Source organism: Pyxicephalus adspersus, chromosome 5 (assembly GCF_032062135.1).
Source record: "Pyxicephalus adspersus chromosome 5, UCB_Pads_2.0, whole genome shotgun sequence".
Lineage (NCBI taxonomy): Eukaryota > Metazoa > Chordata > Amphibia > Anura > Pyxicephalidae > Pyxicephalus > Pyxicephalus adspersus.
The window spans coordinates 81,076,420-81,101,359 of record NC_092862.1 but is presented as its reverse complement, the minus strand read 5'-3'; the positions used below and the strand labels follow the sequence as shown (position 1 = coordinate 81,101,359).

General features: G+C 38.8%; 1 protein-coding gene across 1 annotated transcript in view; it reads right to left on the bottom strand.

Moving 5' to 3' along the window:
- The window catches only part of AHRR (aryl hydrocarbon receptor repressor), a 284,245-nt gene that overhangs the window by 173,755 nt on the left and 85,550 nt on the right, over positions 1-24,940 (bottom strand). The window contains 1 exon segment of the mRNA XM_072411941.1: positions 22,477-22,592. Coding sequence (XP_072268042.1) covers positions 22,477-22,592 — 116 coding nt within the window.

The window sequence follows — 24,940 nt, the reverse complement described above, 5'->3', positions numbered from 1 at the left end:
TTGTATTCACTAAAACCTTTCTTCTGAAAGATACTATTTTTATCAGACAGTTTAAGAATAATTAGTTTTTATAATGTAGTTAGTCATATACTCTCTCCTTTTATAGGAACAGACTATGGAACAAAGACAAACACGACACCAGAAAAGTTCACATAATACTAGAATCGGGATTCTTATTTGTTTCCCCTATAACCTGTAGCAAGACATGCTCACAAGTGTTCTATCTGTAGATCCCACAAACAAATTAAGCCTGGTAGCTGAAAGGCCTGAGGCCACTTGCCCTAACCAACAACATCCTTCTCCCTCTCTTCTCCTTCCAACACCTCCATCAGGATTCCCCGGGGATCTATAATAATTATCCAACAAGTGAAAGCCTTCCCACAGAATGGCCACCTCCGTAACCAGGGACATTGTGGACCTATAAGGAAGATACATTCACTTAGGGTAAGCTTGCCCAAAATTGGTTCTCACTGATTGGTACAAAGGGGTGCAGATCATTCTGGGCTCTGATCCCCAAAATCGGTTGGGATTGGGGTGGAGGAAATAGCCACTCTACTCTTAAAAAAGGAGTAGTGGACAGTCTGTCCAGACCCTTTAACAATCCATATAAATGATCACTCAGAAATAGATAACCAATTAGTCTTTTTAGGTGATAGGATATATTCATGTTTAACTTTATAGCATTGTCATATTGGTGCCCATAGACCCCTGGTTTTGATCACATACTGTATTTGGATCAGCCTTCTTGATTCTCAATATATTGCTCAGAACTCAGCAAAAGAAGGTATTGACAAAAGCTGTTCTGATGGCTTGCTCGGCTTCTCCAGAGTTTACTAGCAGAGCTTCCTTACCCTCCCTCTTCCTACTAAATGACTTCTTTGTACAAAGACAGACTATTTACATGCAATCCACAGTGTTTACATTTGATATTATGGAGGTTCAAGGAGATGTCTGACAAACCTGGTTTTGACTCCCAGCACCACTGACATCTTCAAAACAAAATCTCATATTTTCATATCTGAATTTTTTTTGTTTTCTACATAGGCAGGCACTAAAATTTCTTCAATAGGAGATGTCCTTTAGATTTGCAAGCTGTGAACTCCAAATCTTGGTTTGGTCTTCCAAATCAAGACCTTCAGTTAGATCCCTTTTGCATTCATGGAAAATTGGTGTAAGGGACTCCTTGCACTGAAGTAACTGAAGTAACAGCTAACTTAACCGGGGGCATTTACAAAGCTTACTGCCGAGACAGTGTGCCAGGTGATGAGCTGCACTGTACCCTAATTCTAGTTGTGACATAAAGTCCCAGACTGCATAATTATTCTGAGATGTAAATCTGTCATAATACATCATAATTACAGTAATTTTCTGTATACAAAAAAAGAAAAGAACTAACATTTTGAGCCTACCCTAAAGAAGAGAGTTTCATTAAATTGGCCAGAGACACTGACTATGCCTGCACCCATATTATATCACTGATCACCTCTGCAACATTCCTCCACCACTGCTCAGTACCATACTGTTCCTTAAATGCTTTTACTCTCCTCCATCACAGTAGTTGTTATAGATATCTATCCTGAATGCAAAATGTAAAGTTTCACATTTCTAGCAATTTTGTTTTACTTTATGTGTAAAACATCATCACACTTTCCCTTTTTCTAAAACAAAGTTCTATTTACAAAGTTCTTAAGTGAGTTTATACAATGTGCATTAATGCTCTTCATTAATTAAAAAAAAAGTAGTTTACGCAGCACTAAAAAAAGTTTTAAATGCCTAGAAATAGATTTTTTTTTTCATCAAACTAGTTTCTTGCAAAACACCTACACAAGAAAAATAGCCCAAATTCAGATGAATGTTCAACCACTGCAGCAAATGTGGTAGCTAATATTTTTTTTTTTTTAAAAGACACTCTTCTCATATCTGGCACATGTAATCAAATGTGGAACGGGTAATCAAATGAATCCTCTCTCTAAATAACCTTTTACGTATAAAGCCTGTAGCATGGGGATAGGTAGTGGGTGTTTTAGCCTTCTGGGAAAGGCACAGTGCAAAGCAAGTCTCCTATTTTTACCAACACCAACCGTTGATTGTGCTGTAAAGGTTATTTACACTATATACAATATTTACAGGAAAGCAGCAAAAACAAACATAAACCAAAACTTTGCCATTAGAGGGGCGACTAAATCTAACATAAAAACCCACTTTATTGGTAGCAAACCTAATGTTTGTCCCGAACAAAACAACAATAAATAGCCAACTTTACAGCACCAAATACATTTAGGTTTTTACATGCCACCTCAGATATGTTTCCTACAGCAGGACAGGCTAGACAAACTAGATCAGTCTTTTTATGTCAGCTGCCCACTTCTTGCAGGGAGAACATCAAATCCCAGAGTGTATTTTTAAAATGCCAGTGCAGAAAAGAGAAATCTGGAACATATGTACACACAATTTATCACTTTCCCAGACACTTTATCCCTACAATTGCCACATACCTTTCTCCTCCCCCCACCCCCCTCTTGTTTCAACCCTGTGGTTGACAATTTCTACCTTTTCTGCCATTCATTCCAGTGGAGCATGATCAGTTACTAGGTCGAAGTGTAGTGTGAAGTAAATAATGTAACTCTTTTGAAGTCTATTAGCCAAGCGCTCTTTTTCAATTACAGCCTTCAGCTTAGGTATACTACTGTGTGGCTCCCACTATTGTCTACTCAGGACAATACTACACCTAAAGCTACATCCAAAGCATCAGTCTGTACCACAAAATGTTTAGAATAATCTGGGGAACAAGGTTCTGGTTGAACACAGAGAGCTTGCTTTAGAGCCTGAAATTCCCTATTTAATGTACAGCGCTGCGTAATATGTTGGCGCTATACAAATCCTGTTTAATAATAATAATAATGACTGTGTGCCCCATGAGTCCATTTTACTACCACTGTGTTTTTCCCTGTTGCCAAGTCTGTCAGAGGCGCTATGAAGATGGAGAAACAAGGGACAAAGTGCCTATTATAAGATGCTAACCCCAAAAAAGTAGGGACTTGTTTCTTTGTAGAGGGAAGGGACTAGTGACAAAGGCAGTCTTTTCCTTGGTTTCTGCCAGTACCCCTTTGTTAAATCTAATGTGGTAAGGAAACAAGCACCCAATCGTTCTATGAGCTCATCTATGTGGAGCATCGGGTAGATGTCAAACTTAGTAACAAAGTAATAGTTTAGTGTCTTAAATTCGTTGCAAATTTGCCACGTACATTCTGGTTTTGGGACAGGAACAATGGGGCTAGACTGGTCACTGTCTCAATCAAAACTAACTTTCCTTCTACCCTTTAGAATTTTTTTAAGGTCTTTTCTTAACTTTTACCTTTGGTTCTGTTACAATCTCATGCTCAATAACAGACATTTGGCCTGGCAGTTCAGAAAAGTCTCTATTTCTAACAAAAATTCTTTGACCTCTTGTTTCTAAGGTTTGGAAAGGGTCCCAGCTAATGTTACCTGTGGTACCAAAGGTACATCTTGTCTAAAGGAGACTATCTTTCCAGAGATTTAAAAAGTTCACATGATGAGCTGCACATAATTCACTGGTGCAGCTTGTAATTTAGTTTACCAGTTTTTTCCATGATCTCAAAAGTACCCTGCCACTTGGCCGGAAATTTAATTTCAACTGTGGGGATCAACACCAGCACTCTATCACCTGGGGAGAAAGTACATATTTGAGTCCCATGGTTCTAAATCCATTGCTGAGCCTGCAGCTTTACTATTCTTTAACTATTAGTGTTACTACAGTGATCCAACCTTGAGCACATCTTCCAGAATCAATCACACGTTTCCGGGGGTTTTCTCACCTTCCCAAGTTCCCTTGGCAATGTCTAAAGGGCTTCTAGGGTATCTTCCATACAATAACTCAAAGGGAGAATAACCTGTGGAATACTGTGGCACTTCTCTTATCGGAAACACATGTAAATGGGGGAAGTAGTCCCAGTTTTTCTCATCTTTGTTTTTTGGCATACTCTTAAGAGTTTTGTTGAACATTTCCACTAACCCATCTGTTTGTGGGTAGTAAACCGAGCTTCTCAAAATGTAACACCTTGAATAGTTTACACAATTCCTGATTTACTTGGGTCATCAACAAAGTTCAGTGGTCTGTAAAAAGTTCTTTGGGTTCTTTCTAGGTTGTCTTTTCAACTTCTTGGTGACTCCCCATTAAATAATATGGGCGCCTTCCAACATCACCTTCTAGTAGGAGTTGAGGACTAGCAGCTGTTCAGTGACTTGGTCTCCTTTTTTGTAGCTTTTTCACTTTCACATGTTTTGAGAAGAGTACAGTACTTTAATTGTTCAGTACGAAAGTTATGCCTACACACATTTAAGTCAGTAAGTCAGTCTCTAAATGGGTGTCACGACCAGCTGGAGGCAACCAGCCTCCTCCCAAGATGAGGGAGGAATATTCTCAGATTCCTCCAACTCTTCCGCCAACAGGGAGAAGGGAAAGGCTGCAGTTTCCTAGGAATAGTCCCCAACACTCAAGCTATCAAGGGGCCTGGGGTATTCTCGAGTTTCATCATGGACACAGACCACAGCAATTTTATTAGGCTGAAACTTGGCTGGTGTTATCACATAAATTTTCACAAAAGTCACAAGACTACCAGAGTCCAACAAAACAGTAACATTTTTACCTTCAAGGACAACATGTACATTTGTTTTTATTTCATGGCAACAAAAACATCTATAATTTTTATGGTTCATCTTGTTAAAAGGGGCAGGACTTCCTGACCAGGATCGCCAGTCTCGTGGCCTTGAACCTAAAGTCTCTCCCAGAGTTTTTTTCACACTGAGCTTTCATAACCCCAGAACCTGTCTTACCCAATTTCAGGAGAGATTGCAGCCTCTGGCAGTCAGTCCTGTTAGGTGTTTTCATTGCATCAAATCATCTGCAGTCTGCAAACTTTCAACAAGATGCACAAGTTAATCAGCAGTTTTAGGGTCCCTGTGGCTCACCCATTTTTTCAGAGGTGCTGGCAAAATTAAAAAAGGGGTTCCAGGACTCACCTGTCTGACAACAAAGGGGCCACCAGGCCAGCCCAGTGTGATCTAGGCCATTCTTCCCTTTATGTGGTATACTAAAATGTAGTGAGGAAGGCCTCAGGATCATCCTTTTGCAGTCATCTGCTGTAAAAACCGCAGGCTACAGCACTTGCAGGCTACAAAATCAAAATGGAGGCCTTGCCGATTAACCTTCCAGCTGTGGATGTACAGCGACTGCAGGAAAACTTCCCAAATAGATGGAAAATAGATGCTATTAAATATCTAGGGATCTATATTACACCTACTTATCAAACTCTATACAAACATTACTATCCCCCATTTCATTTAGGGAAATAAAGGGCTTATTACACCAATGCAAGACACACCTCCTTTCTTATTTTAGGGGCATAGCAGCAGCAAAAATGACAATTCTCCTGAAGCAGCTCTACTTAAATGAAATACTACTGGTGACTATGCCTCCTGCAGACTGAAGTCATGAACCTTATTTCGGGGTATAGATGTCATAGGCTCGCTTGGTTGGTTTTGTGCTCTCTGTGGTCTAGAGGTGGACTGGGTGTCCCTGACTTCCATATATATTATCTGGCAACCCACCTGGGTGATGGTGGCGTTCTGAGCCACACTGAGGGCATATAATCGATCTACGGAGATTGAAAAACTGTGGATAGCCCCAGTACATCCTAATTCCATGCTGTAGAGCTCCTCCTGTACTGCAGGGGATTTGTCATCACTGTTAGCCCCAGCGCAGTTTACAAGACAAATATGGGTATATTGTAAAGATAAATTTCAACTTACAATGCCTTAATCTCTCCTTACTTCCAATTTGTTTAATCCGCAAATGTCTGACAGTTTGACAGCTTGAATGAACTCTGGGCTCCAAAGTGGATTTATTGCTTTGGCCACGTTGTACACCCCGTTACTCAGAACTTTGTTCATTTACAGTTTTGCAACACAAATAGGAGCTCTCCTCTACAGCTCTATTTAGCTATCTTCAGATTCGTCATTACGCCCAGTCCCTTACTAAATCTGGTTTTCTCTGCTCCCTCCCTCTTTCAAAGCGTGTGTGTGGGGGGCCCCTCTCGTAGGGGTCTCATCTCTGAAATTTATCAAATTTTGAATACAGAACGGGCATTGCCCTTTACTAAGCACTCCTATATGTGTAAGGGGGAGTATCACTGATTCTTGCAGGTCCAGGGGATCTGTTCCTCCTTTAGTGCCACCCACCTTTCACTCCCCTGCTGCCAGCACCAGCTCTGCTAAGGCATCATCTCCTCAGTACACTTCCTGGTCCAGGTCATGTGACTGCCAGTCAACTGCTCCACTACCACAGAGGACTAGAGTGTTTCACCGATGTGCTCCCCCTGCTGGTGGAGTTGTGAACACCACCAACCTCTAGTCTCCTGGACTTCCCAGGAGACTAGAGGTTGCAGCAAGTCACATGGCTCCATTGCAGCAAGGATGCAGCAAGTCACATGGCTCCATTCATCACAGGCTTAAAAGGAAGTGAAGGGCAACAGGAAGTTGCCTGAACAAGGAGTTCCTTTGGCTCTGCTTCCAGGTTCCTGTTGTTTGTTTCTGCTGCTCCAGATTCCTTGTGTACTCACCCTGGCTTGTTTCCTGACTACGCTTGATTGCTGCCCGTCCTGACCTCTTGTCTGTTTACTGACCAACCTTGTTCGCTGCCTGACCTGACCGTTTGGCTTGTCTGACTACTCTCTTGGATTTCCCTTTGGCACTACGTTTTTGTTCCAGCTTGTTAGCAGTCACCTGCCTTTGCGTGCACGGGGCCCCCAACCTGGCAGTTGCCTGCAGTGCAACACCCTCACCTCTAAAGGATCTATTGAAGACTGGGCAGCTGCTTAGACTCTGCACCCTGTGCGCGTATCCACTTACTGAGCTGGTGACACAGAGGGTCCACTATCCTGCCATGCAGCTACCGTGACAGGGAGTCCATTTTGCCATGGAAATTACTGATAGAATCGTGGAAGACTAACTGGAACAGAGCTTATAAAAGTTCGGTTTGCACCCAATACAAAAATAATGCATACAAGATCATAATGCACTGGTATCTCACCCCAGATAAGCTACATACAATTTTCCCTGTAAGTAGTAACCTATGCTGGTGCTGTGGCTCCCATGTAGGTACACTATACCACATTAAATGGGCATACCCAGGCATTGCACAGTATTGGACAGAGGTTAATGATCTTATGAGCCGGATTCATCAAGCAAAATCGGAAGTTCGTTCGCACGCGCAAATTCGGGTTCTGGCATCGGACCCCTCAAACCTATTTATCAATGGATTTTTAGCCAACGAGAATACGCTGGCATATTCTCCTGACATTTATCAACTGAAATGGTCGTATGCTTCGAAGCACGCATCTCCTGCAGCTTGACACTAGCGAGCTTGCATTAAAAATCAATCTTTCCCTAAAAAATCATTCTTTCAAATGACACACATCTTTCACTTAGCCCTAAATAAAAATGTATGATGTGTTCAAATATTTCAAACATATATAATATGTTGGAAATAAATGACCTAAATATTTTCAGGTTCAGAAAGAGTTAACTGATTTCAGCTGTTTACATAGACACATACCTAAACATTTATGATGCCTGATGCGAGGATCCGTCTGGTGATAAATACCTGAGAACTCTGGCAGGCGAGACCTCGCTTTTGCCAGCGGACTAGATCATCCACCCACGTTCTTCTTTGCTTCTCTAGATATAAATATAAATATATATATATATATATATATATATATATATATAAAATTATATATGAATACATGTATACATATCTATGATAAATATAAAAATACATATAAATATAAAGGAGACTCCCAGATCTCCGCCTCCCCACCCTGGGGAATGATTACAGGGTTACATAAAACCCTTTACTCATTCCCTGAAAGGATAAAAATTTGTGTAAAAAATAGGAGGAGGCTTTAATGGTAAAGTAATTTATTAAATGTGTGTGTTTAGTGTATTCCCATATATTGTGCTGAGCAAAGAGGATCCCTGATGATGCTTGAGCCATTATCAGGGTTTCCCCTGTTCATCCATTCAGCACTAGAGGTTAATGGGGAGCCTTGTCCTCATTTAACCCCTAGTGCCTGGGGATCCCACACTGTCAGCAGTCCCACAGCTGGGCTTATGACATGAATGCACCTGTGGGAATCATGCTTTCATTGTGGGATAACCTGTAAAAAAGAAAAAGTTTTAAAGTTACACTAAACACACACATTTACCAAATGACTTTAACATTAAAGCCTCCTCTTCTACTTTGTTTTAATTATTTTTTTTTTTATATTAGATAGCTGTTCACTGGTGTCCAAATGTAAAGGATCATATCAATAAATGATTATGGAATGTCCAACTGTAAAAAAACAAACAGCCAAATTCCACAGACTGCGCACGTCCCAATTACAGGCAAATTTGTAGCAGCTGTGCGCATAAAGATGTGCATATATAAGGGTGGTGTCTATCTTGCTTTTTCCTTTGTCTTTTTTTGAGGAGGAGGAAGAGGAGGAAGAAGAAGAGGAGGAAGAGGAGGAAGAGGAGGAAGAGGAGGAGGAGGAGGAGGAGGAGGAGGAGAAGAAGAAGGAGGAGGAGGAGGAGGAGGAGTGCTCTTGTTTGGTGTGTTATCCTAATCTATGTTGCTACATTTTATAGTTTGCTTACCATTTAGCACAATAGCTGCTTTTGTTTTTTAAACTTTGAATGCTTCAATGTCCATTTTGCAATTAAGAAGTCAATGGTAATGCTTTGTTATTGTGTTTGTAGCCAAAATATTTCATTGCAATAATATGTTTTTTTATCACCAAATGTTTGTTCTGCATAAATATTTTCTAATCCAGTTTTATGCCCTTGATAGGTACATATTGCATATTGGTTTGGTAAGTATTTTTTGAATGCAATACTTCTTGGGCCATTTTTGAACTCTTGTGGCTTTATATGGAAGTGTGGGTTTACATGTGTTTGATGTTTGTGTGTGTATTTTTTTTTTTCATGTAAATTTAGCCGTCTGTCTATATTTTAATGTGACCTTTTGGAAAAATGTTTTTTTTTTTTTACAAAGTTGTTTTAAAAATGTTGTAGTTTTTTTTTTTTGTTTGTTTTTATGTGATCTCCTTTACAATCTCTCAGGATCTTTTAACCTTGGGTGATCCAACAGAGGCTAAAAACAGCACAATTGTCTTATTTAAACTCAGTTGTGTGATGAGCTGTGTTGTACGCCATACCTTACGTGTTTGGTGCACATTGTTGTGCGCCAATGTGGACCCGCTATGTGCGCGTAAACTGTGTTCTATCAGTTGAAAAGTGCCGGCCACTTTGCAGAGAAGGATCCTCATTTGGGTAAGTTTTTCTTTTTATGTGTATATTGTTTGTTTTGCTTCATGTGCACTCATGTATGTACATACAGTTAGGTCCATAAATATTTGGACAGAGACAACTTTTTTCCTATTTTGGTTCTGTACATTCCCACAATTAATTTTAAATGAAACAACTCAGATGCAGTTGAACTGCATACTTTCAGCTTTAATTCAGTGGGCTAAACAAAAAGATTGCATAAAAATGTAAAGAATCAAAGCCTTTTTTTCACAATCACTTCATTTCAGGGTCTCAAAAGTAACTGGACAAATTAAAAAGCTGAAATAAAATGTTACTTTCTAATATTGGTTGAAAACCCTTTGCTGGCAATGACAGCCTGTAGTCTTGAACTCATGGACATCACCATATGCTGGGTTTCCTCCTTTTTAATGCTCTGCCAAGCCTTTACTGCAGCGGCTTTAAGTTGCGGTTTGTTTGTGGGTCTTTCTGTCCGAAATTTACTCTTCAACAAGTGAAATGCATGCTCAATTGGGTTCAGATCAGGTGACTGACTTGGCCATTCAGGAATTTTCCACTTCTTTGCTTTATTAAACTCCTGGGTTGCTTTGGCTGTATGTTTTGGGTCATTGCCCTTTTTTTTTATGAAATGCCTCCCAATCAATTTGACTGCATTTAGCTGGATTTGAGCAGCCAGTATGTCTCTGAACACCTCAGAATTCATTCGGCTGCTTCTGTCCTGTGTCACATCATCTATAAACATTAGTGTCCAAGTGCCACTGGCAATCAAAGCCGTCACACTGCCTCCTCCATGTTTTACAAATGATGGGGTATGCTTTGGATCATGAGCTGTTCCATGCCTTCTGCATACATTTTTCTTGCCATCATTCTGGTAAAGGTTGATCCTGGTTTCATCCGTCCAAAGAGTGTTTTTCCAGAACTGTGCTGGCTTTTTTAGATGTTTTTGAGCAAAGTCCAAAGTCAAGGTGAGTTGCACCTTGAAGTGCACCCTGTATTTACTGTATTTACTTTCATGTAGTCTTCTCTTTATGATAGACTTGGATATTGATACGCCTACTTCCTGGAGAGTGTTGTTCACTTGGTTGGCTGTTGTGAAAGGGTTTCTTTTCACCATGGAAATGATTCTGCGATAATCCACCACTGTTGTCTTCAGTGGACGTCCAGGTCTTTTAGCCTTGCTGAGTTCACCAGTGCTTTGTTTCTTTCTCATGATGTACCAAACTGTAGATTTTGCCACTTCTAATATTGTAGCAATTTCTTGGATGAGTTTTTTCTGTTTTTGCAGCTTAAGGGTGGCTTGTTTCACTTGTATGGAGAGCTCCTTTGACCGCATGTTGTCTGATCAAAATCTTCCACATACAAGTGCCCCCCTCAAATCAACTCCAGGCCTTTTATCTACTTAATTGATAATGACATAACAAAGGAATTGCCCACACCAGCCCATGAAATAGCCTTTGAGTCAATTGTCCAATTACTTTTGAGCCCCTGAAATGAAGTGATTGTGTTGAAAAAAGGCTTTAGTTCCTCACATTTTTAGGCAATCTTTTTGTTTACCCACTGAATTGAAGCCTAAAGTCTGCAGTTCAACTGTATCTGAGTTGTTTCATGAAAAATTAATTGTGGTAATGTACAGAACCAAAATTAGAAAAAAAAAGTTGTCTCTGTCCCAATATTTATTGACCTAACTATACATGAATATATGTATGTATGCATTAATATGTGTGTACATATACATATAAAAGAGAAATTCTAGGAAGAAATAAGCATATTTTTAACATGGCATTTTTTTGTCATATTGTTTAACATGCTTCAAATTATTAAGATTGTATATTTCTTCCTATGATTTCTGATGTCATGGGCTTGGCTCAAAGCATCATTCATGGATGATATTGCTTCTGGTAAAAGGAGAAATCCACCTTCATTTACTTCCACTACCAAGCTGAGGTGAGTAAGTAAATATATAGTGGGTCAAGGTCTAAAATGGCATTCAAACCTGCATAAACACCCCAAAAAGCTGTATTTTATAAATTAGTACTATTTGAATTGTGTAAACACGTAAATAATGAATACAATCCAGTATTTAATGGGCAAAATTAAGTTGAGCAACAACAGAACATCTGTTCATTTCTAAAAGTGATTTATCCTGCTTGTGAGCTTGTCAATAAATGTGGCTTATTGTTGTTCTTGGCAACCTGGACCTCCTTCCATCACCATCAGGTGTGTTACAATGAGTATGCAACTTAGCTGGACAGCTAATTGACAACCTGTTTGGACAGCAAGTGGAAGTGTGTTTGTATAGACAGAGCTAAGATCAGGCAGCACAGCACAATGAGAACAAACCTAACTCTACTACAAATGAACGGAGGAGTTCTGTAGACTAGTGGCAGCAAATCAACATGAGTGAAGTATGTTAAAGGAAAACTAGAGCCTATTCAGCAAATGCCAGACTATTAAAAAAAACAAATAAAAGAAATAAAAACCATGACAATTTATTCAGAAAAGGATGATGTACATAATACATTCAAATGACAATCTGACATTGAGAATGGGACAAAGGCAACGAGGGTGGTCAAGTACCAGTCTGGAGTGGAAACCATGCATACATTTGTCCTAAAAAAAATAACAACGACAAAACATTGCTGAAGAATTGCTAAACAACAGAAACTGTAATTAGAAACCAGGCACAAAAATATTGCATGAACAGATGAAGCTAACAATAATAAAGATTACAACAGTCACATCAATGCATACCATCCAAGCAAACTTACTTGATAATTTCCCCCCCCAAAAAAAAAAACAGTTCAGTTAAAATAATAAAAAAAAATGCATATGTATTTATATACATTAAAATTTACATTGTACATGCATTTTACATGTATATACCATCTTTGGCAACAATCTTTTTTTTTAATATTTAATTTGTCCAAAGCCAAACTAGAATAAAATTTGAATCAGATCCAAAATGTTTGGTCACATTTTTTAACATTCATACTATTGTGTGATGACATAAAGTGTCATAAAGTGCTAATTATTATATATACAGCTTGATATAAATTAGTTTGCAGTGTTGCAACCAAACAAAAAAGTATCAAAACAACAACTGCAACAAATCAAAGTATAAATAAAGCAATTTTGTGAATTAGTATAATGAAACATAAAAAATGTAACATAAAAATGTAGCACTTAAAAAAAAAAAGATCAAGCACTAAAGATTCAAATTGACCTGTAATGGACTGTAGATACACACAGAACAATGACCAGGTGTGTGCTAATTGATTTCAATGACATCACTAACTACAGAGCTTAACAGATCCTCCTGAATCACACAGCTGACAATTAATCGCCTTAATTGGCAAATTATCGATCAGAAACAAGAGATAGGGAAGGGGAGGGCTATGGGGAAAAGACAGTGGGAGAAAATATTAGTGCATGTATTGTCCCTTCAAGGGGATATTTGTCAACCCTAGGAAATTAATATTTCATGGAACCAACAACAACTCAGAAAGTAGGGTTTTTTGGCAAACATAGACTTGTATTTTTAATTATAATAACATGTTATACAGTAAATATGCTTTTTTGCATAAACAGTTATTAATTATTGTGTGTCACCTCGGTGCTTGAGGTATAATTGCTTTGTTCTAGACAGAAATAACCTACCCAGTATATGTATATGTATATATATATATATATATATATATATATATATATATATATATATATATATATATATATATATAAAAGTCCTGCAAACCGTATATGCAAGAAGAACAAGTGGGGGCGATTCTTTCCCACACACGCGTTGCATTTTCCTGTGTTTTTGGGCATTTTCCAGCATTAACACCACATTTTAATTTTTTATTATAGATATTTTTTAATATATAATACTCATAAATGTGCCTCAAGGAAACATCCTGGTGAAGATTAGCCCATTGGAATAGATGGAAATTTCAAACATGGGCTTTTAAAGCCTCAGGTTAAACGCTGGGGAAAACGTCTGTGTAAGACTAAGCCGTCTTACAGCCAAGAGGAAATATACACTTCCCCTGCTATTTCAGACCTTTATGTACGTGTTAAAGATGTACAGATGATGGAACAATTATCGACGAGGCTTTATAACCACTTAGACAAATATGAAGCAATATGGGCCCCATGGGACCAGCATCTTCTAGCAGGGCCCCAGCCTGGACCTGGTGCTTTGCAACATACACCCACAGGAATGTGATTCTAATGCTGTGCTTGCCTCCAACTGTGCCCCCCTACCCATCTTTTTTTTTACTGCTTTGTCTCTTTAATCCACTTTCTCAGTTTGACCATATATGTCATTGGCTGTTATGAAATTATATTTCTGTAATGCTACAGAGGGAAACAACAGGAACGTATGAGTATCAGGCGAATCAGCTAGCCATTGTGACTGTTCTGAATACTGTGAAAACCAAGATGTACTAGCAATGCATGTATACATTCTGTTTTATTTTCTCTGTATTTTCCTTGATATCATTGTATGCAATTGGTCATTGTATTCTTTTCTTATTACTTTATTACTGTTTTTCTGTTTGTTATATAAATTTCCTTTCTTAATAAAAATTTACAAAAACAAAGTCAATTTGCTTTTTCCACCCTCAATGTTATAAAAGCAAAATTAACAGTCATGGCCCTCCTGACCAATGGCATCTCAAAAAGAAAAGATTTTTTTTCACCACCACTTGTCCTGAAGGTTTCGCTTCAAAATATGCAAAATAAACTTTATTGATAGCAGTTATGTTTCTCTGCTTTTTTTCACAAGGTAGTTCCCCTATACAGTTCATTCTATAAGTATGTGGACACTGATGTAGTTTTTATGATTTTGGTTCTGTACATGACCACAATAAAATTAAAATGAAACAATGCAAATGCAGTTGAAAGTGCAGACTTTTGACTTTATTATAATAGGTTGAACAAAAATTTAATTTTAAAATGTTACAGAACTAGATTTATTTTTATATACAATTCCCTCATTTCAGAATCTCAAATGTCCTTTTTAATTTCTCAATCCTATTTGTTGAAAATCCTTTAAAGGTAATGACTGCCTGAAGTCCCAAGCCCATAGACATCACCAGCAGCTGGGTTTCTTCCTTTGTAATGCCTTGCCAGACCTTTACTGCAGTGTATTTTAGTTGGTTGTTTGTTTGTCTGTCTAAAGTTTGATCTTAAGCAAGTAAAATGCATGCTCAATTGGGTTGAGATCAGATGACTGACTAGGCCATTGTAGAATATTTCATTTATATGCTTTAGTAAACTCCTGGGTTGCTTTCACTGTATGTCTTGGGAAATTTTTTTTGGTTTATATTGAGAAGTGTCACCCAATCAACTTGGTTGTTTTTGAGCAGACAGTAAGTCTCTGTGCACCTCAGAATTCATCCAGCTGCTTCTTTCCTTCATCACATCAGGAAACACTGGTGACCCAGGTCATCACCCTGCCTCCACCGTGTTTTACAGATAACGTAATATGTTTGTTTTTTTTAAACAAAGTTTTTATTGATTTGTACATTATTTGTATAACAGGACACTTACAGCATCAGCAGCATAACATAATAAAATAATATTGACCAAAAATAAGAAACATAAAATAAAAAAAAAAATAACATACAAACAACAGAACTGTTGCCAGTTCTTAACTATTCATGTGCAAACAATAATGGTCCTATTTAGGGGAACATTATGAAAACTACCAGCACAGTAAAAATGATCATGTGATCATACCTTTATCCTAATATATACCATACTTAGTATTCATAATTACCTAAACAAACTCAAAATATTCTATTACTAACATACAAAGTAGAGTACTGGAATTTCAAATAGATAAAATCCCTTCCAAACAGTGGTAGAGCCTTATCAATAAATGCATGCCGCTTACTCAGAAATCGAGTGACCGCAGAATAGTCACTCTGTTCTGCTTCCAAAAATTCCCTATAAAATATTTGTGTCAGGGCTGTTCTAACCTCATTTAGGGTTGGTGGGCGCATGTAAATCCATGATGCCATTATAGCTCTTCTTGCTGCCAGCAAACATATACTAACCCATTGTTTGGTATCCCTTCCAGTATTGCTATCACCAATAACATTCCAACTCCCAAATATACATATTAAGGGATCTAGGGGGATTGTGAATCCGGTGGTCTTATATATGAAATGCACTAAATTTTGTCAGAAAAGTAAAGTATGGAGGCAGAGCCACAAGTGGTGTTTCAGAGCTTGGCATTGATCTTTACATTTGTGACAACGGGGTTCTAGCTGTGACTCGTCCTAGGGGAGTTTGGCGCATAGATTGTATACAAATTTAAAGTTTTATCATGAAGTTTAAATTCTAATTTAGGAATTCTCCCTTCCTGATCATGTGTGGAGGTGCGAACCTACCCTTGAAAACGTCTATGCAACAATATAAGAACTCCTGCTCTATGTCCTCTATATCACAGCTGGTGATCCAAAAACTTTACATGGTTGCATAGTAGGTTAGGTTGAAAAAAGACCATCAAGTTCAACCACTAGGGAAATAAACATATCCCAGATATAAAATCCTATAAGACATAGTTGGTCCAGAGGAAGGAAAAAAAACCCTGGTACAATTCACTTCAACAGGAGAAAAAAATTCCTTCCTGATTCCATGAGGCAATCGGATGTTCCCTGGATCAACAGTCTCTGTTATCTTTACTTTAAATCCTTAATAACCAGTTAAATTCTGTGCTTCTATAAAAACATCCAGCTTTTTCTTAAAGCAATCTATAGTAGTTGCTAAAACTACTTCCTGAGGGAGCCGATTCCACATTTTCACCTTAAGGTGAAGAATCCCTTCCTTTCCGGAGCTTAAACTTTTTTTCCTCCAGATGCAAAGAGTGCCCTCTTGTTCTTTGTAATGATCTCAAAGTGAATAATTGGGAAGAGAGTTCTCTATATGGACCATTTATATATTTATACAGGGTGATCATATCCCCCCTTAAACGTCTCTTCCCAGGGGAGAATAGATTCAGTTCAGCTAATTTCTCCTCATAGCTGAGCTCCTCTATTCATTTTATTAGTTTAACTGTCTTTCTCTGCACTCCTTCCATTTCCACAATGTCCTGTTTGTAAACTGGTGCCCAGAACTGGACTGCATATTCCAGATGTGGTCTGACCAATGCTTTCTACAGGGGCAGGATTATGTCTCCATCTCTGCAGTCTATTCCTCTTTTAATACAAGAAAGTACTTTACTAGCTTTAGATATTGCAGCTTGGCATTGCATGCTGTTATTAAGTCTATGATCTACCAGAATTTCCTTTTGCATTTCTGACTTTCCATTTCTGATTCCCCCTAGACAGTATGAAGCATGCATGTTGTTGGCCCCCAAGTGTATTACTTTATATTTATCGATATTAAATATCATTTGCCACTTGGCTGCCGAATCAAACAGTACATCCAGGTCTGCTCGTACATTATAGACATCCTGTATGGACCAAATTCCATGACATAATTTGGTGTCATCTGCAAACACAGAAACGGTACTTTAATCCCAAACTCTATATCATTTATAATGATGTTAATCAGTAAATGTCCCAACACTGAACTCTGGGGTACACCACTAATAACCTTCCTTAGACCATTTAGAGTATGAATCATTAACTACAACTATCTGGATGCGGTCTTTAAACCAGTTCTCTATCCTTTCATAGATTGACTTTTCTAAACCTATCTTGCATATTAACCGTCTGTGGGGTACGGGGTCAAATGCTTTAGCAAAGTCCAAGTACGAGGGGGTGCTGAGAAGTTCCTGACTTTGCCCCCTTCCAGATGGAATAGAAAAATATGTGTATGAGTGTGGGGGCATATGACAACTTAATCTTAGTATTTAAATGTGCAAATATCAGGTCTTTGTAATTCCTAAAACTGTTTTTTCTTTTAGTCAGAAGCTGTGATGGCAGAGGCACAAGCAAGTTTCACGTTGTTGGAGTTATGGGCCGTCATGAAGTTTTTGTTTCTCCAAGGAAAGTCAGCAAAGGACATTTACACTGAGATGTCACAAACACTGGGGGAGAAGTGTCCTTCCTACAGGACTATCAAGACCTGGATATCTTGCTTCAAGACTGGGCATTTCACCGTTGAATATGAGCCCCGCAGTGGGCGCCCCCCACTGCGGGGCTCATATTTAGTGATCAGAAGAAGGAACGAGTTGAAGCATCCAAAGCCAGTTTAGCCCATTTTGAAGCTGCACAGGAATTTTTGGTTAGGTTAGTGACTGAGGATGAAACCTGGCTCCACATCTATGATCCTGAAACCAAGGAACAGTCAAAGGAATGGCGCCACAGCGGGTCCCCGCGGCCAAAGAAGTTCTGAACCCAGAAATCGGCCAAAAAAGTCATGGCGTCTGTTTTCTGGGACAAAGACAGTATCCTGTTGGTGGACTATCTACCTCAGGGCTCTTCTATCACCGGACAGTATTATGCTAACCTCCTGGACCAGCTAATGAAGGCAATTAAGACGAAACGCTGTGGAAAGTTGACTCAAGGGTTAAGGACAGGACAATGCACCTGCACACACGTCCAATGTTGTGGCTGCCAAATTGAACACCCTGGGTTTCCAATTGGTCCACCATCCTCCCCTACCCACCTGACCTGGCCCCTTCGGACTATTCTCTGTTCCTGAACTTGAAGAAACACCTGAAGGGGCAATGTTTTAAGGACTTTTCTGATGTCAAAGATGCTGCTGAGAGCTGGTTTGCGGCCCAACCAAAGGACTTTTGTTTGAACGGTCTAGAAAAGCTGCAACAACGCTATACCAAGTGCATCAGCCTCAGGGGGGAATATGTTGAATAAATGTGTTATTTCGTAACTCTGGCTCTGTTCTTTTTGAGCAAAGCCAGGAACTTCCCAGCACCCCCTCGTACACTATATCAACTGCTATTCCACTGTCTACCCGTTTACCCACACCATAGTTTTCGCATACGATGGGAGTCAGCACTCTCTAAACGTGTTTCTTGGAGCATTGCCACATTTATATTAAGCCTTTTCGATTGACAAAGAATCTGCAACTCTTCTTCCAATTTGGATGTGCATACCTTCAAAGCTGAGTGTACACTTTATGTCCATTTTCATTCATTCATTCAACTGCAATTTTATTTAGGTTTTAGTAGCAGGTAAAACAAACCTTGTGCGAGTGTCCAAATGGACCTAACTGTATGTAACAAACTGTGGGATGAAGTGTGACAACCTTGAGTAGCCATATTCACGAGACCACAATTTAGCTCTTGTTACTAAAGCCGCATACACACGTGCAATTCTTGTCGTTGGAAAGGATCTTTCACGATCCTTTCCAATGATAAGAACTGTACGATGCATGAACGAGTGCTGTACATACAGCACCGTTCTGCTCTACGGAGAGGGGAGGGGGACAGCGACGACCCTGCTGCGCGCTCTCCCCCTTCCCTTGCATTAGGATCGCTTGTCGTTCATCGTCCGTGGAACTGCCAGGAAGGATCCACGGACGATGAACGACGCGGGCTGTACACACGCCAGATTCTTGCCCGATATATGCCCTGAGCCGATTATCGGGCGAGAAAAATTGAACCTGTGTACGTAGCTTTAGTCTTAAACACTGTCCTTGCATGCATTTACAAGTCTATTTGTCTTATTCATTGCTCTGTCATGACTCCTGCTGGTTAAAAAATAACAAATATTGAATCATTTTGATTAGAAAAGTTCTAAATACCCTGTCTGAGTACATTGTGGATCGTCAGGGCAACAACAACGGCCAAGTTGAATATGGTGAATTGTGAAAAAAACCTTACATGATGGGAAAAAGTAGTTGTCATTTTTGGATTCAGCACTCCAAATAACACAGGAATCAGTAAAAAACTTTGAAAAAAATGTTTTCACTGCAGGCCTGTGTAATGCTTGCTGAGTATCATTAGGCAGTATACTACCTGAAGGTATGAAATTATAAGAAAAAGTTACGCAGTGGCACCCCACCTGCTGGCAGATATGCAAACACTACCTGAACTGCCTCTTCTCTAGCACTCCCTTTGGTGGTGGGTTAGGATGTCTGCAGGTCACATGTCTCTCACATGACATCTATCACATGACCTTCCCTTTAAAAGAAAGTGACTGGCAACAGGAAGTTGCCTAAACAAGGAGTTTTTCTTGGCTCGGTTCCCAGGTTCCAGTTGTTCCTGTGTGTCTTCTGTTACTGATTCTCCTGTGTACCAACCCCGGCTTTGACCGTTGACTACTCCTGATTGCCACCTGCTCTGACCTTTGGCTATTCTCAACTACTCCTGTTTGCTGCCTGCCCTGACCTCTGGCTTGTCTGACCTCGCTCCTGTCTTTCATTCCTGCACCACGTACCATTCCTATCTGTCGTCAGTAACCAGTCTCTGCATGCACTGGGGCCGCTTAGACTCTGTGCCCCGTGCACGTCTCAGCGAACTGGGCTGGTAAAAAGGTGGGTGCACCCCCCCTCCCCCCCCATGGCAATCATACAGTTTATGTCTCTTGTAAATAAAGTAGTTAGGGGCACATTTACCCTGGCTTTCTGTGTGAGCAGCATGTGCAAAGACTCTCTTTGTCATTGCCAGTTCTTCAACATGAGTCTGAGATAGAGAAAGCTCTGGTTAAGTTATTACCAAGCAGAAATTTTAAATTGGATGCTCCCTTTTATTTTGGACCGGTATTTTATCAAGACATGTGAATATAACATTTTTGATGTGACTCCTGGATCCTAAATGGGTCTATTTTGGTGGTTGCATTAATGAAGAAAACAAAAATCAGACAGGTCTGTCTAAATACCAGAGTTTTGCAACAGTTGGTCATTCAATTTTCACTGCCAAGACAATGAAAGGATTTTCAGCTTAAAATCAATCAATTCTGTGCCCAAAAAAGGAGGATGTAAGGGAACCCAACTCACCATGGGGAAGAAAAATATAATAAACAAATGAGTAAGTGGTATTATCCGTAAAATAATATGTACAGTCCTGCACTTTAGGGTGTTGGAGATGCCAGATGTCCATTAACCCCGAGCGGTAACCCAGAATTTGACTCGGGGTAGAAAAAAGATGCTGAAAGCGGTAACCCACTCGAGGCAGGTAAAACAGTGAAATATAATAGTAAATAGAGCCTTACCTTATCCACGGCGTCCTTCATAATGCCCGTCCTCTTGCTTCCTCCTCATTTTACAGTATAATATGAGTATAATATTTCTTTAATTTTTTTTCATTTTTATTATTTTGACATGATTTTGTGTTTCAAACTTTATTATACTCATACTATTATAATATACTGTAAAATAAATTTTCATGAAAAACAATGTACCGCATTTAGACATATAAATACGGACAGAAATGAACCGCCCAGGAGGTTAAGTAAAATAAAACAATAACCTTTTTATTCTTTTTAAAATGGCATGAGAGGCGTGATACACCTCTGGACACATCTAAAAGGGGCCCAAGAGCAACATTAATGCCCCTCCCTATGTACAGTACCAAGAAAAACTTTGCAGGCAAGAAAGCCTGTAGCCTCCAGAGGAAAGAGATTTAGTATTTAGTAAGTATAGGCAGGCAAATGTTAAGGGTTGGTTCCACACGAGACCTTTAATCAAAAGGTGTGGGAGATGAAAGACTAGATAAGGTAGGTGAAAATGTGATTGGGAAAGGAAAGACAACAGGAAGAGAAGTACAATAAACTGTGCTGTCCAACGAGAGGCGAACATACTACACAGGGATGGCTGGCTAATCTGAACTGATAAATAAGAGAAGTAACTAGGAAGGAACATACTGAGTTCTAGACAGACTTACTAGACTTACAGGCCATCAAATGAATAGATTTTTGCCAAATTATAAAAAAGTGAGGTTATACTAAAACAAATTTAAAATACACAAGGTTATGTTGTTTCAGGATACTTAAGCCCTGAGGAAAATATTAAGGCAAAGCATAGCATATACCAGCGTAAACCAAAGTCCATGACAGCTTAGACCAATAAAGCAAGGAGGTGCAGCAACATGAGATATGGAGATTCAGAAATTCCTGTGAAAAGGTCTAGACAAAATGAACTAAACTATATAGAAAGCAGCCCAATGTCTAAATATATCTATGGGAGTAAAACATGCATGGGTATAGTACTGTGTCCACAGTAGAAAAATGAGTTGAAAACAAAATAGCAATGATAACATAATGAACAGTAAGCAATATATTTATTACTTATTTATTTGATAGCAAAAAATTTATGATCACTATGATATGGAACATAAAAATAGTTTACCTAAAAACAACATAAAAATACAAGAAATCTGAAGACCAGAGAATTTAAAACATGAAAAGTAGGTCCTAAAATAGGAAGTACGGCATAGAAATATGAAATGTAGCAATCTTAACAATCAATTTCTCAAAGTGCAATTCAGTTGTACACATCAAACCTTCTAGAAGGAAATTAGGAAGTGAGATAAAAATATTGGTTCCATAGCAAATTAGGTTCCGTTAGGTTAGAAATTATCAGAGAGATTCGGATGTGTGCGGAGAAGAGGCCGAAGTCATTGTGGTTGATGTGGAATCATCAAGCATTTACAACCAGTCAGGGATTGTGCAAGCATTTCAATTCACAAAAAGTTAAAAAAAATGTAACTTGCTCTTAGGCTTTAACAGCCGCTTGTAAATGTCTGCAAAAGTGACAATTTGTTACAGCTTCTTGGTGTCTAGTGTTTGACAGTAAGCAACTGGGGCAGTAAACATAGGAGTAAAGTACTGCTTTACTTTGCTTTAGTAATTTTAAAAACCAGGAGAAAGAAAAATAGATTCCTTTTTATATAAATAGGTAAAGCAGTTTTTTACATTTAGGTTCAAAATAAATCCTTATCATACATTTCTAAGCAATAAATATATTTCAGATTTTGTGTTGATATCCTTCTCGTTGAAAGAAAAATATTGGAAAACATTTCATGTCCTATCATCTTTAACAGCAATAGACTTACATTTACAGTGGAATGGGTGACTTGTCAATTAAAGTTCAAAAGTAGAGAGAACTAAAGTACACAATGAAAATGTTTTGAATTATTAGTTGGCTGTTTATAAAATATACCATTTTACCACCCACCTCTAGCAGCAGCTCTCCTTCTGGTATGGCAATCCTTCTGGATAGGTTGTGCTCCATTATTGCTTGACCAATTTGAAGGCAGTTTGGCTTTTGTTTCAAGTGTTCTTCCTCAATTGCTGTCAAACAAGTCATATATATAGATATATAATTGATTAGTGTGATAGGCTCAGTAGAGTGTAAAAACTTAAAACTAGGTCACAAAAAGAGCATTCTGCAATATTCACATCATATAGACTGATGCGTCATTTGATATTGATTTGTCAGGGCACACAACACCTGATAAAACACAGGCCCATTGTGACACATTTGAGCTTTCCTGGCTATCAAATTTTGCTGCCTCTTTCTTAGAATTCAAAAATCGACAGGCATCCCTTATATCCTGACACAGCCCTGGCTCAAAGTGTATCAAGCTCATTGATTTTGTACTGGGGTTCAGATAATCAGTTACCAGTTTTTGTTGATCACACAGGTGGTCCTGCATGTGTAATGTTGAATCCTACCGGGTGGGTAGGTCGCAGATTATTTTGTGGAATGGGAAATAATTTTGTCTTTGCAAGACTGCAAATGCATTTTTTGCACTTGGATCTGCTGAAGTGTGTGCAGACATTTTGGTCAAGACCTGAAAGCCAGGCAATGCTTCAGAAATTTCTTCACCCACAAATGTAATGCATGCACAAAGCAGGTAACATGAGAGAATTAGCCTAGTTGCAGTGCAGCCATGATATTGGTCTCATTATCTACGCAGGGGGAAAGCCAGAGAACAATTAGTTTTTTTTGCATGATGAAAACCATCATTCATCATTAAATCCAGACTAATTAGATAGAATATAGCCTAACAGTGTGCACATTATTGGGTAGAGGAACAGCTTTGTCATGTCGGGGTCAGTGGAGAATGGTACTCTTGTGAAGAGGAGGGAGAAGAAGACTCAGAAGTGGTACAGCAAAGGTACACTACAGGTATAGCAGGATGGAAATTAATAAAATGATTACAGGATAATTTTATGATACAGTTTATAGAAGACCCAACTGAAATGATATTCTGCTGGACCTAGTTTTTTTTTATATTGTATATATATATTTTATATATGTAACTTATAATCAAAGTGCATGTAAAAGAGAATATGATTATCTTATTATGATTTCATTTAATGTAATCTGTACACAGGAAGCAAAAACAGGAAAGATAAAAACATTCAATTTTAAGAGAGCAAATTTTATATTATTAATGGCAGCTTTCTGTGACTTGGACTGGGAGAGAATAATGTCCTCAAAGAACACAGAACAAAAATGGAAATGTTTCGAGTCTGTACCACACAAACACACTGAAAAATATATTCCAATGGGTAATAAGTTTAAGAGGCTGAAATTAAACCCTATGGGCCTTATAGTAAAAAAGCCATAAAGAGTAGGAAAAGGTCGCCCTGGATAAATTATACCAAATTGAATATGGATACTCTCTCTATATAACATAAGTATGTCCATCCATACTCAGGACCCAAAGCACTTCTATTTAAACAACAGGCAAGGTCACATGGGGACTCTGGTCACGTGCCCAAATCGTAAGTGCCAAATTATAAGTGCAATGGGAATATTTGCAGGGAATCACATCATCGTGATCATCACCATCTTTGGCATCCTCCTCTTCAAACATCACTGATGAATTCACCTTCTTCATCTGCCTGCATCTAATCTGCATTCATCTCTCCTTCTACAGGTACGTCTCCCATTCTGCCCGCCAAATTTCATCACTGTGTATCCATTTGTTTTCACCCGCAATCTTCATCCGATTGTGTATGGTACGTCTCTCATTCTGCCTTCCAAATTTCATCCCTGTGTATTCAATTGTTTTCCCTCCGCAATCTTCATCTGATTGTGTATGGTATGTCTCCTATTGTAGATTAATTTATTGCACCATCTTAAATCTCCCCATAGATTTATCTATTCACTTTCCCTTAGTTCCAGTTACAGTCCACATTGATATTTATTGCCCTGCCAACCCCACCCAGGTTCAACTGATATCCCAAATTCCTTGTTACTCCCATCAGTCCATCCATATTCAGGGCCCAAAGCACTTCTATTTAAACAACAGACAAGGTCACTTGCCCAAATCTTAAGTGCCAAATTTTAAGTGCAGTGGGAATAATCCAGGGAAAAAAACAGGAATTGGAACGAAATTGGACATACAATTACAATCTGCAACTCCCAGCTCCTGCCTTTGGACTGATTTATCCACCTGGATTCCAACACATCCTCTACTGCTGCCATTCTGAACTGCTATTTCACTAAGCCATCTCTGTGACTTACTCATCTTATCCCACTCCTGGAACTCAACAAGCTTATAAGCCTTACTACAACCCATATTGCAGGACTGGCTCTCATGGACTGTTTGCCACTTAACAATTCCCCACATGCTACAGTTAAACATTTGCATCCGCTGCTTTCCCTATACTGCATTTAAGAAACC